This window comes from Gadus chalcogrammus, chromosome 9 (assembly GCF_026213295.1).
Source record: "Gadus chalcogrammus isolate NIFS_2021 chromosome 9, NIFS_Gcha_1.0, whole genome shotgun sequence".
Lineage (NCBI taxonomy): Eukaryota > Metazoa > Chordata > Actinopteri > Gadiformes > Gadidae > Gadus > Gadus chalcogrammus.
Window position 1 is genome coordinate 23,151,908 of NC_079420.1, and position 14,086 is coordinate 23,165,993.

General features: G+C 48.3%; 2 protein-coding genes across 3 annotated transcripts in view; one reads left to right on the forward strand and one right to left on the reverse strand.

The window, feature by feature from the left end:
• Window positions 1-6,622, forward strand: part of ano3 (anoctamin 3) — a 32,876-nt gene extending 26,254 nt beyond the window's left edge. Inside the window, exons 18-25 of the mRNA XM_056597863.1 lie at window positions 53-164; window positions 577-634; window positions 982-1,079; window positions 3,936-4,090; window positions 4,283-4,435; window positions 5,059-5,206; window positions 5,799-5,994; window positions 6,440-6,622. Of these exons, the coding sequence (XP_056453838.1) occupies window positions 53-164; window positions 577-634; window positions 982-1,079; window positions 3,936-4,090; window positions 4,283-4,435; window positions 5,059-5,206; window positions 5,799-5,994; window positions 6,440-6,622 (1,103 nt within the window). The remainder of the gene's footprint in view (window positions 1-52; window positions 165-576; window positions 635-981; window positions 1,080-3,935; window positions 4,091-4,282; window positions 4,436-5,058; window positions 5,207-5,798; window positions 5,995-6,439) is intronic.
• A 1,997-nt stretch (window positions 6,623-8,619) lies between these two features.
• The window catches only part of slc5a12 (solute carrier family 5 member 12), an 11,503-nt gene continuing 6,036 nt past the window's right edge, over window positions 8,620-14,086 (reverse strand). For both annotated transcript variants that reach the window (XM_056599689.1, XM_056599690.1), the window contains exons 7-15: window positions 13,798-13,927; window positions 13,595-13,683; window positions 13,134-13,246; window positions 12,795-12,862; window positions 12,118-12,204; window positions 11,549-11,733; window positions 10,911-11,014; window positions 10,539-10,663; window positions 8,620-10,446 (exon numbers count right to left, since the gene is read on the reverse strand). In XM_056599689.1, the coding sequence (XP_056455664.1) occupies window positions 10,297-10,446; window positions 10,539-10,663; window positions 10,911-11,014; window positions 11,549-11,733; window positions 12,118-12,204; window positions 12,795-12,862; window positions 13,134-13,246; window positions 13,595-13,683; window positions 13,798-13,927 (1,051 nt within the window). In that variant the 3' untranslated portion in view covers window positions 8,620-10,296. The remainder of the gene's footprint in view (window positions 10,447-10,538; window positions 10,664-10,910; window positions 11,015-11,548; window positions 11,734-12,117; window positions 12,205-12,794; window positions 12,863-13,133; window positions 13,247-13,594; window positions 13,684-13,797; window positions 13,928-14,086) is intronic.

Here is a 14,086-nt window from a genome sequence, read left to right on the forward strand (position 1 = left end):
ATCTGCTGTGTGCGGTCTTCAATCATTCACCTGCGTTCGTCTGGCTCCACAGAACACCCGCGCACAGAGTCCGAGTGGGAGAACAGCTTCGCCCTCAAGATGTTCCTGTTCCAGTTCGTCAACCTGAACAGCTCAACGTTCTACATCGCCTTCTTCCTCGGGAGGTGTGTGTGGTGTGTCCCCCCCCGCTTTCCCCTCCCGGCCCGCCGCTGTCACACACGCCGCCAGCATCCAGTTCTGAGGAAAAAAGTGGAGAATATAGAATAATAATATAAAAAGTTTTATTTTAACAAAGACGTCTCCACGTTAGGTTCATATTTGGTCATTTATTTATAAATTCTCCAAGCGTATATAATCCTGAAAGGATGAAGGAAACAATATTCGTCACTGATGCATTAAAAAGGGTGGAATGGCACAATAAATAGGTTTTATTTCGACAAAGACCACATGAGGGTCCTAATCACCCTGAGAAAGGAACCAGCGTCTCTCTGATACACACTGGAACCCCTTCCTCCTCTGTATATGTCCCTCTGTGAGAGATGAGCCCGTCAGTTGTCTGTCCGTCCCCTCATACAGGTTTGCAGGCCGGCCCGGGAAATACAACAAGCTGTTCAACAGGTGGAGGCTGGAAGAGGTGAGTGCTGCTGGCAACACACTTAAACAACACTTAAACACTTAAGCAACACTTAAACTGATGAGAGTGGCTACATTAGCTCAGCCATTCACCAATGATACAATGAGAACAAGGAGGAGTATTAGAGTAATTAACTCATTCAAAATGTCTTTCATGGTTATTAAATGACAAATTGAGTATTTATATTAATATGTGTGAAATATAAGTCAGTTTTTTATAATTAATAGGATTTAAATAATAGCAATAAAAAAAGACCATGGATTTGAGTGTCCAAGCTTGATTGTCATTCTGCAAGTGTTCATGCTAATCATGATAAAATGATTCATCCTGTCTTAATGTCCCCACAGTGTCATCCAAGCGGCTGTCTGATTGATCTGTGCCTCCAGATGGGCGTCATCATGTTCTTCAAACAGATCTGGAACAACTTCATGGAGCTGGGTTATCCGTGAGTCAGAGGAACGGACACAAAGCCCACCCTGCTGCTGAGCCACGTCTCGCCACCTCAGTGACCAGCACTTTAAGATGTGCCAAGAACGCTTCAGCTCCTGTTTTAAGGGAGATGCTACAGCATGGGGTGGGGGGGGGGGGGGGGATTGTGGTGGAGGTGGTGGTGGTGGAGGGGGTATGGAGGCGGGGATGTTGGTGGGGGTGAATGTGTGGTTGAGGTGGTGGGGTAGGGGTGGTATTATGGGTAGTGAGGGGGTGATGGTGAAGGCGGTGGTGGTTGTGGTTAAGGTGGTAGTTTTTGTGACACTGGTGATGGTCGGGGTGGTGGAGGAGGAGGTAGTGGGGGTGATGGAGATGGTGTTGGTGGCTTACTGGAGGGGTGGTTGGTTGAAGCAGTGATGGTGGTGGTGATGGAGATGGTGTGCTTAGTGAAGGTAGTGGGGATGTGGCGGAGTTGTTGGTTGAAGTGGTGATTGAGGTGGAGGTGGTGGTGATGGAAATACTGGTGAAGGGCCTGTGGAGGTGGTGGAGGTGGTGGGGATGGAGATGGTGATGGAGGTGGTGGTGCTGATGGAGTTGGTGATGGTGATGGAGTTGGTGGGGATGGAGATGGTGATGGTAATGGAGGTGGTGGTGCTGATGGAGTTGGTGATGGTGATGGAGTTGGTGGGGATGGAGATGGTGATGGTGATGGAGGTGGTGGTGGTGAGGGAGTTGGTGATGGTGATGGAGTTGGTGGTGGTGATGGAGGTGGTGGGGATGGAGATGTGATGGTGATGGAGGTAGTGGTGGTAATGGAGGTGGTGGTGGTGATGGAGGTGGTGGTGGTGAGGGAGTTGGTGATGGTGATGGAGGTGGTGGTGGTGATGGAGGGGGTGGGGATGGAGATGGTGATGGTGATGGAGGTGGTGGTGGTAATGTAGGTGGTGGTGGTGATGGAGGTGGTGGTGGTGATGGAGGTGGTGGTGGTGATTGAGGTGTGGATGGTGATGGAGATGGTGATGGGGATGGTGATTCAAATTCAAATTCAAAGTTTTATTGGTCACATGTTTGCAAAAATAACGTTTTACATACAGTGAAATGAAAAACGGGGGTCACCACTCTGGATACCTATTATTTATTGGAACCTGAATAAATAATCGATAATAGTCATTTAAAAACACATCCCTAAATGAGGTGATGCTATAAAAATAGTCCTAAAAAAAAAAAGATATACATCCAAATACAAGGAAATGGTATATAAACATAATTAATAATAAATAAATTATTTATTTATTTATTTTGTATGTGTAATGCACCTTCAGTTGGCACTCCCAATTTCGTTTTATAGGTGACTGTACAATGACAATAAAGTCTATGTTATCTTATCTAAAAGTGTATAGAAAGTGGTGCAGAAAGTGCAAGAGTGCCAGTTACAGTCCACCAAAGTTAAGCAGTCTAACTGCCTGCAGAAAGAAGCTCCTCCTCAGTCTCTCAGTCCGAGCCTTAAGGCAGCGTAGGCGTCTGCCTGACTGCAGCAGGGTGAAGAGGCCAGCGTCTGGGTGAGAGGCGTCCTGCCCGATTTCCTGGCTCTTGCCCTCACCCTCTTGCTGTATGTGTATTCCAGGGTGGGGAGGGTTAACCTAATGGTTCGCTCTGCTGAGCGCACCACCCTCTGCAGGGCAGCCCGGTCTCGTGTGGTGCAGCTTCCATACCAGGCTGATATGCAGCCTGTGAGATGCTCTCCACAGCTGCAGAGTAGAAGATCCTCAGGATGGAGGGGGAGACCTTGAACTTCCTCAGCCGCCGAAGGGAGTATAGCCACTGCCTTGACTTGGAAAAGAAGTGTTGTGTGTGGAAAGACCATGAGAGATCCTCAGTGAGGTGCACCCCCAGGTACTTGAAAGTGGGGACCCTCTCCACAGGTTCCCCACTGATGATGAGTGGGGGGAGTGGGGTGAGCCCACTGCCCTGCTTCCTCCGGAAATCCACCACCATTTCCTGAGTTTTGTTGATATCTAGGGCAAGGTTGGCCCTAACACACCACAGTGCCAGGTCTGCCACTTGGTTTAGGTAGCCCTGCTCGTTGTTGCCAGTGATGAGACCCAGCACCACGGTGTCATGGGCAAACTTGATGATGGAGGTTGAGCTGCTGGAGGCTATGCAGTCATGCGTGTAGATGTTGTAGAGCAGTGTCTCAGAACGCCCACCTGGGGGGTACCCGTGTTGAGGATCAGGGGTCCTGACATTACACCTCCCCATACTCTGACCACCTGGGGACGACCAGTGAGGAAGCTGAGCACCCAGTTACATATTTGGGTGTTGATTCCCAGCGACCTCATCTTCTGGATCAGGCGAGAGGGATTTATGTGGTGGTGGTGAAGGTGGTGGGACTGCGGAGGTGTTGGGTGAATCGGTGATGGAGGTGGTGGTGGTGGAGCCGGAGGTGATGGCTAGAGTTGTGGTGGGCAAGTTGAGTTGGTGGTGGTGGTGGGGATGGAGATCGTGACGGAGGTGGTGGTGGTGATGGTGGTGGGCCTATGGAGGTGTTGGGTGAAGGTGGGATCTGATGGAGGTTTGGGTGATGGAGGTGTTGGTGATGGAGGTACTGATGGTGGTGATGGAGGTGGTGGTGATGGAGGTGGTGGTGCGTGGTGGTGATGGAGGTGGTGGTGTTAATTGAGGTGGTGGGGGGGGAGTGGTGAGGATAGAGGTGGTGGTGGTGGTGGTGGTGGGGCTGATGGTGATGGAGGTCTTGGTAGTGGGCATGTCAAGGTGGTGGTGAGGGGGGTGGTGGCGGGCAGGTGGAGATATCTGCAGTGCTCAAGTGCTGCAAGCCTTATGCTGGCTCTCTTCTCCCTGTTGTTGTGTGCAGTCTGCTGCAGAACTGGTGGTCACGCAGGAAGATGAAGCAGGGAGGAGGGGGGGGCCCGAACGCAGAGACCACGGCCACGCTCCCGCAGTGGGACAAGGACTGGAACCTGCAGCCCATGAACGCCCACGGACTGGTGGACGAGTATCTGGAGATGGGTAAAGCACTGTTTAACCATAATGCTGGTCATCTTTGTTTGTGATATTAATACTGTTACTATGATAGGAGCATCTCCCATCAGGGATCAATGTAGTCGATTCTTGTCTCTCTCTCTCTCTCTCTCTCTCTCTCTCTCTCTCTCTCTCTCTCTCTCTCTCTCTCTCTCTCTCTCTCTCTCTCCCTCCCTCCAGTGCTTCAGTTCGGCTTCACCACTATCTTCGTGGCAGCGTTCCCGCTGGCCCCTCTGCTGGCACTGCTCAACAACATCATCGAGATCCGTCTGGACGCCTACAAGTTCGTGACCCAGTGGAGGCGGCCCATGCCCGCCCGGGCCACCGACATAGGTTGGCTGTGTTTAACGTTCTCCACGTCCCTCGCCCTGTCTCCTTTCCCACACCGGGCTGTCCTTCCCATGGGTTAGGAGACGGAGATACACCTGCTCACAGCAGCGCAGCAGACCAGGGCCTCTTAAGAAGGAAGGAATGGAGATGGTGTGGCAGGGCGGTTAAAGATGCCATATCATGCTTTTTTAGGGTTTGTTTGTTACTACTAGTTTAGGGTTACATGCCTGTATGTAAGAAATACCCCTTATTATTCTCTCACTGTTCATTTCTGCCAAACCAATTTCAGTGTATTTCAAAAACTGTCTGTTGTGATTGGTCGAACGCACGAGAGGTTGTAAACAATGCGGGTAGCCGGGAGACGCAACTTCTGCACTTCAGCACCGTCCACGACGTCTCGCTGGTACAGATGTAAAGTTTGAGCACAAACAAGCTTTTTCACACACTTTGAGGGGCGTTCTCGGTGGGCGCGAATACTCCCCGTGACCCGGAGCTTAGCAGACGTGTGTTTATGTACATAAGTCATATAAAAGTCTAAAGCAAAGGAAAAAGTCGAAAAAGCATGGTATATAAATGTGAGATCCAGACCTGTGACACAGACCCTGACCTATGGTCTCCGTCTCCAGGTATCTGGCACGGGATCCTGGAGGGCATCGGGGTGCTGGCGGTCATCACCAACGCCTTCGTCATCGCCATCACCTCCGACTACATCCCCCGCTTTGTCTACGCCTTCAAATATGGGCCCTGCGTGGACAAGGGATACCGCAACGAGAAGTACTGTCCCCTGTGCTTCATTAACAGTCGTGTGATGAGCAATGAGATGACGCAGCTCGGCATGACTGTGAGCCATGTGGGATTAGCATAGCATAACATGGCTAGCAACATGCAAGAATGTGTTCTTCACAGCATGATGACCGGCAGCAGGCTTTGCAAGGGGCGGTTTCAAATTGTCACAACATAAGTACGAGCAACACGATAAGCAGAGTGTAAAGCTCAGAATTCTGGGATTAGCATTATCTTTAGCCTCGTAGCATAATGGTCATAATTTGGCCGAATTGTGATATCTTACCTAACTCTATTCTCCCGACACTGCTGATTCATTGTGTCTCATTGGCTTTATCCTAAACTAATCAGAATGCTTTTTGCATTCCATAATCTGCATCGTCACGGATTCGATCCGAGGCATTTATTGACGTTAAATACGAGATGATCCTTTAAGTATGACTGAGGCAATAATGCTAACATAAGGCTAACGATATCAATGATGCTACAAGGCTAACACATGTAGAAGCAGGGAGCGTGAGCGTAAGCAGCAGTACCATGATAAGCAGTGTGTCTCCCCCCCCCCCCCCCCACCCCGTGTCAGGTGTTTGCGAGGCTACATGAACAGTAGCCTGTCGGTGTTTGAAATGGGCGAGGCTTACAACGGCAGCCAGGGGCAGACCCGCTTCTGCCGTTACCGTGACTACCGGGCCCCCCCCTGGAGCCCCGCGCCCTACGACTTCACCCTGCAGTTCTGGCACGTGCTGGCGGCCCGCCTGGCCTTCATCATCGTCTTCGAGGTCGGTCCGAGTGCTTTGTGGTTGAACTCAATGTGTATTAAATCTCCAAATCGCCATCGCCTGCTGCGACCGGCCTTAAGGCCGGTTGAAGTTCACTCTTTGTGATTTAAGATCCCTCCTGTTGCCGGGTAACGGCCCGCCAGTGACTGCACACTTTATGGATTCAATTTAGTCTTTTTACTCTTCCTCTTAATTACAAAGCCGTCGCAGTATGCAACGGTAATAACAACATCTTAAGCAAATCTCATAATAGAACATAAACCCCAATTTCCCTTCCAGGACGGAGGGAATATTGTCTAGCTCTCAGGGCCTGATTATCTTTAATCCGACTTGTTGCATAAGCACACAGCAGTTGAATGGTGGCGTTAGCGCTAATGTCTCCGTAGCTCTCCATGTGTCCGCGGACGTGCTCTGAGCTGATTGGCTGATTCGTGTCCATCCTCAGCACTTGGTGTACGGCATCAAGTCGTTCATCGCGTACCTGATCCCAGACATGCCCAAGGGCCTGTGTGAGCGCATGCGGAGGGAAAAGTACCTGATGCAGGAGCTGATGTACGAGGCCGAGCTCACGCACCTGCACAAGGAGAAGAAGAAGAACGGCAAGCGCTACCACCACGAGTGGCCTTAGACCCAGAGACAAGTGCACACACACACAAACATACTGACACACACACAACTCACTCTGATCCACACGCACAAACATGGACATGCACACATGTAAACTTACATAAGCACACATGCACAAACGCATGCACTCACGCAGACACACACACAAACGCGTACACAAAGACATATGTGCACACACATTAACGCGCCCACACACAAGCACACATATGAACACACACTTGCATACATAAAGATATGTGCACACAACCATTCACACGCATGTACACACACACTCCCACACACTGAAGGACGCCGCCCCCGGGCCCACGGGCCCGTCCCACCCTGTCTGCTCAGTGAAGTGTGTTGGCTTCCAGAGTTTGGATCCATGCAGCTGGCTCTGCACACCAAAGACACCGAGCCGCCATTCCTCCTGAGGAGTCTGGCCCGACCCCCGGCCCCCAACCCCCGGCCCACCCTGGTCACTGTGCCCTCTTCTCCGGCCCGGGTTCATACTTGTTTGTGTTGCTTCGGCACTCAGCCAACCCCCCCCCCCCCCCCCTCCTGGGTAGATTGTCCTGGGCCCTGGGCTGGACAGAGATGGATTCCCTTGGGTATGGAGGTTGTTATGTTTACTATGCAGATGAAGGGCTCCAGGGCGCCCCCCTCTACACCTCCGGACCCCCCCCCCCTTTATCATGGGGCCACCGCAGCTTCCTGCTTCGCAGCGCCACTGTGCTCCCCCCCGGCCCACCAACGCATGGCTGTGTCCGTCCCCGTGGACCCCCCCACGGACCCCCACCTGAGCTACCGTGGCACTTAGTGAACTTGTTTTCAATATTTTTCTGTGGGAAAAAAAAGTGATTCTGGTGACGTGTCGACCAAACGTATTGGACAATGTTATGCAAAGTGACTTGTTAGTTTTGCCTTTGAAGCATGCTGATCAATATTTGCATCAGTCAATTCATATTAACAGCTGGTGGGGGGAGGGGCTATAACATCCATAACCATTGAAGTTGTGAACACTCGTACTGTCGAGAGAGACCTTTCCTCCTTTCCTCTCGTATAACGTGCATGGGAATATCTGTTTCTTTCTGTCGTCTTTTGATAGACCAACACTCCGTCCCCGCCTGTCTTGATGCCTGGTTTGTACTCAGTGTGAGCTGTTTCTTAGACTCAGGCCTACCTGAAACCTACTTCTTCTTTTGCGCCTGACCTCTCTGGTGCAGGGGGACGGGTGTAACTCAATGTGATGGTTTGATTGTGCCTAAGGTGTCGCACACTGCAACCCCGTGTCAGCAGCGTCACGTGTGCCTGTTTGTGCTTTTTTATTAAGTGCAATAACCCCCAGTTCCGCTCCCTCCCGCCGCATACGGCTGTGACCAGGGACAGTGTGTCATGTAACAACACAAACCGTTCTCCACACTAGTCCAGTACTAGCAGTGCTCCACTGCTGCCGCAGTTTCTCAGCTGGAGGCCGTAAGAAGCATAGTCTCGCCCCTTTGGGATAAACAACGGGATCTTTAACATTCAAGGCAGCCATTCAAGGCTCTTCTGTTTCCGAGCTCAGAATCTGTTCTTCATTTCCTTCACTGCATCCCCCGCCCAGCGAATGTGGTTGGAAGTCAAGGGATCAGACATACCTGTGGTCGGCAAGACCCTCTCTTTTCAGATTGTAAAATAACATTGAGTCATTCACAGTAAATCCCTTTCATGCTATTTTATTTGATGATGGCGAGCGAATGGCGGTGTCCTGCGAGGACAATGGCTTCATTTGGACAGTAATCTGTTTAATACGCACTGGAATGCTCTGAATTATTATTGTAATGTCAGCATGTTGGGCCCAAGGAACACTCAGGAAATGTAAAGCAGGCAGCGTGGGAGATCCACCAAGGCTGATTATCAAAGCCACTATTCTTTGCCGCGATGGAAATTAATATGACAATTATAGCACTGCCTTTATCTTTTGTTGTCAGATCTTTACATTTGGGGTAAATAAAAAAGATATTTAATTTAATTAATTTCAATGGAAGTGACCGTAAAGAGAAAGTCATTTCATATGTTAAAGTTACAGGCATTTTACTTTGTTCCTATGACTTCAAATTTGGTTTCCTTATCATATGATGTCATCGCGTAATTTATTTAAATGTGATCATTAGCCCATTATGTCTTGTTGTCCTTATTTTGGTGTACATATTCATCATGAACACCATGGTTTCCTATGGATGGCTTGAGTGCAGCCATTGTGCATGGTGCTCTCTCCCAGCCTCATGGTACCTTGCCATCCTTCAGGGGTTTAGAACCATGAAATGCATCTGCATGAATAATCCACAGCTTTATTGATAAAAACTCACTGACAAATGGTTGTTACTTATTCAAATGATGTTTACTACTTCCAATTCAAATCACACTTCATACATTGTCAACTATATAATAATCATCATGAACGATCAAATCTAACGACACATAGCCTCACAGACGTAACGACATCCCCCTGGTCCTCTGAGGCGGGACCGCATCACAAACATACACTTCCTGGGTTATATTTGCCATTTGTGATTTCTTACACATTCTGCCCACACTTCAGAAGGAAGGAAATGAAGGACAGGTTGTGAGCCTAGGCCGGCGTCAACTGTATGTTCCTCGGTTTGTGACTTTTCGAAAATCTATGCATGTTGTAATAAATGAATCGCTGCAGTCATGAGATATTTCAGATGCCTTTTTAGATTTCAGAGAACAAGTGCAAATGTCCTCCTACCTTCGTCCCACGTTTCGTATGCATGGCTTGTGTCTGATTTGAACTTGTGAAAATGATTTGATCTTTGATCTTCTGTTGATCTTTAGGACCACTTATGTATAAACTTTTCATTTGTTGTTAATGCTCGGAAGACTCTTTTTAATAGAGAATCCTCAACAAAGGCTGCTGGCTTTATATTTGAGAGGTCACTTTAAATGGTTCACAACACTCGTCTTCCAGTGCAAACAAAATTTTAAATAAATTAAATATATTATCTTTTGTGAAGGGGTTACAATATGTAAGGAATATAGATATATTCTGAAGACTGTGAGGTTGGCTCTCGCTCTCTCCTCTGTAATACTTTGATCTGCTACTGGCTTTGTGCTCAATGCACCAGCTCACCCTTTTCAAGAAGCATATGGAAGCAATGAAAGGGTATTGTTACACTCCCTCCAGCGTTGGCAATAGCAGAATCAGAGAATGGTATTCAAAGTAATATAAGCGTGGACTTGCACATAATGGTCTTGGCAAAGACTGGACATTTATGTTCTTTAACTCTATTTCTGCAATTGAAGTAAGAATGTAGGATTGTTGTCGAGAAGGTAGAATAGTTATTCGAAAAAACTACATCATGATCATGACCATAAATAATTCTGTTGTATAATACGATGTTGTTATACAGTAACAGTTGTGAGATGGCATGTATCAATAACATTGTTAACTATGTTACTGTTTACATGTAAAAAATGAATAAATAAAATACATATTGAAACAGAAACTGTATGAAACGGATGTAATAAAGTTGTTTGAATATTACTTGTTTATATTCTTTTATTGAATTATGAATGTTTTTCTTGAAAGAGTCTTTCATCACATCGCATGTCCCACGCATGGGACCAAACTGAACGGGTCATATTAAATAACGTATTTCCAGGTTCTTTGCCAGAGGGCATTTGTCCCGTTTAAAAGGAGTGTGTCTCTGAGACAAACCCTGCGTTGGAGTAACACTTCTCCTCCCCGTCGGGAGCGCCCGTCCGTGTGGTCTCCAGCCACTCCTCTCCCATCGCTTTGCTGCTCTGCCCCTCGTCCTTTGGGTCCGTACATTTGGGCTCCTAGGGGCAGAAACAGAGTCACAGTTCATTGTTTTGGGTCTCCATTAGGAATGCAATCCTGCAATTTCATGGCTTCCACGCTCCGATCTTACCTGCTCTCGGGGTTTAGCTTCGGCACCCCCCCAGCACATTTGCTTTCCCCTCTCGGACCAGAAGCAGAACAGATTTCCCACCGGCCTCACGAGCAGTGGATCCACATTATTGCCCTTGTTGAATCCTAATGTAGAAGAAAGAATGTGAAATTCTTTCCAGATATCCTTTCAGTATCTAATCCATAACCACTTGGACAGCCTGTCAGAATAATCATAAAAAACAGGTGCACAACATGACACACAGCCTCATGTCAGCGCCTAACTCAACGTGTCCCTCCTCCCTCCCCGTCCCCTCAGACAGCAGCCGGGCCCCCGGGGTCTGGGGTGACTGGGGGAGACTTACAGTCCCGGAGGGGCCCCCCGATAAATTACCGGTGAGGGAGGTGATCAGCAGGCCAACGCTGAGGGTGGTGATGAAGCCCACGGCGCTGAGGTACAGATAGGACAAGGAGTACCAGGAGTCAGCCAGGGGCGGCCTGGGGACAGCAGCACAAAGGGCCCCGCAGGGGGACACATCATTCCTCTGGCCCAGCTGCCACAAACACTATTTCTAGATTTATAGAGCAATGAAAGGCCATTTTTATCCTTTCTTCTTTCTCCCTTTCCCCATTGTGCTGCACTCTGTGGTGTCACACAGGGCTTGGCACCAGCAATTTGGTATGTCGCTGAAACAATGGATTCATTTGTTCTGGTTTTATAATTTTTTCAGTGAAATGAAACCATTTGTTTCAAAAAAGTCTGCCAAGGAAATGGTGTCATGAACGAGCGACATTTGAAACAAACTCAAGGGGACTTTAAACATCCAAATCCATTATATCAGCACAAATCTTCCAAAAACTGATTGCTAGCATACACTTACCTGTTGATAAATAATAAAATGCTGTTTTATAACCTTTATTATCAATGACTTACCTTGCCTGATATATTAGCTGCGTGACATTTATGTGGGTCTATAAGTCACAGTGGAGGCAGACCCATTATGGGGGCAGCTGTGGAGGTAAAGTGTATACCTGGGGGGGAGAGAGGTGAGGAAGGGTGTGTCGGTGGCAGGGGTGATGGATGAGTTGAGCCATGGACACCCATCGGTGATCAGGGGTAAGGGCCTTGAGTTGAAGGGCGGGGCAGGGTAGATAAAGGCGCCAATCCCGGCCCAGAAGGCCACGGCAATTCCGGCGATAAACCCTCCGATGGCGCCCTACACAGCAGAGAGGGCAGCACGGGACAGGGGAGGTTGAAAGGGCTGATATCATCTGTTTAGACTTTAGACAGTTATGTTACATCCGAGCCAAGGGGAGTATTCAGTCCCACTGAGAACGCCCCTCAATAAGCGCGTGAAACAGCTCGTATGCGCTCAAACTTTACCTCAGTAACGGTGTGACGTCAGACTGTGCAGTGGGCGGTGCTGAAGTGCAGAAGTCGCGCCTCCCAGCTACCCGCAATGTTTACAACTTCTATGGGCGGTGAATTTGCTGACTCAGTAATGTAGACCTCCTGCTTTGACTCAAGCACTATTCTGTTCTGAGCAGAATAATGCTCTTCTGAACCCATCTTTCACTTTTCATGTGCGATGTGGTTGTACCTTAGAGTTGGCGCAGGGAAACAGGATGCCGAGGGAGAACATTCCCAGCATGGGGCCCCCACACATCCCATGGATGCTGAGAGCCGCCTGGCAGAAACAAACCAAACACAACAACGGTCACATCGTAAGCAGGCGCTGGAGTCTGCTGTGCTTCAAACGACGATGAAGAAGAGGAGGAAGGCAAAGAAGAGGAGGAGGAAGTACAGGTAGAAGACGAGGAAGTAGAGGAGGATGAGGTACAGGTAGAGGACACAAAGAGGAGGAGGAGGAGAAAGTAGAGGTAGAAGACGAGGAAGAGGAAAAAGAGGAGGAAGAAGAGGATAAAGTGCAGGTAGAAGTAGAGGAAGAGGAGGAGGAGAAAGTACAGCTAGAAGTCGAGGAAGAGAAAATAAAGGAGGAGGAGGAGGAGGAAATTTAGATAGAAGACGAGGAGGAGGAAGAAGAAAAAGATGAAGAAGGTAGTGATAAAGATGTCAAGGACAACACAAAGACGAAGTGACGATAGAAGTAATGGAAATAATAGGAAACTGATGAAGAAAAAAAAAAAGATGAAGGTGGTGAAGAAAGACAAACAGACCGATAGCAAGAAAGACTGGAGATAAAATTTGAGGAAGGCTGAAGGAAAGGGGGAACTGTGGAAGGGAAGGAGGAGGAGCAGAGAGCAGGTATCACTTTACCTGAACGATTCCTCCCATGTAGGAGGCCACTACTGCCATGGAGGTGCAGGCTATTCCAAAGATGACACCTTCAGACACAATGTCCCATAATACAAGGTAAAGATTAGTGACAGATCTCTACACTGCCTAACCTTTATTACCACATCTATCTTCTCTTTTTGTGGTAGCATGTTAATACTCTGTAGAACAGTCAATACGGTCAATAATATGTAGGTAAAATAATGCACCGTCAATACCTTTGGTCTACCTCAATATGGAATGTCCAACATCCACGCCTCATTTACAGATCAAAGTACCATCCTATCTTATCTTCAAAGACATTAGTTTGAGTTTATTTACAAAGGCCTTTGATGGTCCAGGTGGTGGCTGTGTTGGAGAGATTTGCCCAGCAGTGCTTCACAAAGTCCTCGTACGTCACCGTGGCCAGTGCGTTGATGCTGGCGGCCACGGTGCTAGAGGAGACGAGGAATGGATGGGTTAAAGAAAAGCCTTTCCTCAGGTTGTTGATAAGAACACTCTAACAAATTCACTGACACACCTTATTGTTATATATCTATATGTTAATGTACATACATATTTATATATGTATATATATATATGACTATTTTTTTTGCTTATTTTGTTCTTTGATAATTGTACCATGTTACTCTTTACTCGTTTTATCTTTGTATACTGTATATATATTTTTGATATTCTTTGAATATAAAAGGAGAGCTCGGGATACAACAATGTCATTTCCAGCTATCACTGCTTTGCCTGTAATGTTGCCTGTAAACTTGTACAACTCGTGCTTTACAGACCTGAGGGTTCCACTGAAGGCACACGCCACAAACAGCCCGGGCAGCCCGGGGAACTCCCCCAGGATCTCCATCACAAAGTAAGGCATGAGCTGTGGAGGTCAGAACAGAGCTTCATCGGACTGGGTCACAACAGAAACAGGGTGTGAGCGAGCCCTTTTGTGCGCTACCAAAATGAGAAGGGACATGGAGACCAGAGTACAAACCTGATCTGGGGCTGACACGCGCCCCGCGGACCACGGGTCACAGTCGGCGTAGAAGGCATACATGATGAGGCCGCAGAACACGGCGCAGCACAGGATGACCACCAGACCCAGGAGGTTGAGGTACAGCGCCCTGGGAACACATCAGACCCAGGCTCAGGGACGCCGGGTCGTAGGGACTCGCAGTAAACGTACACGCACGCACCAATCATATGCAGTGAAAAGTGGAATTTCCTGATTTTACATTTGTGTTCACAAAAATCGGTGCTGAATCATGCGAGAGACATAAAGT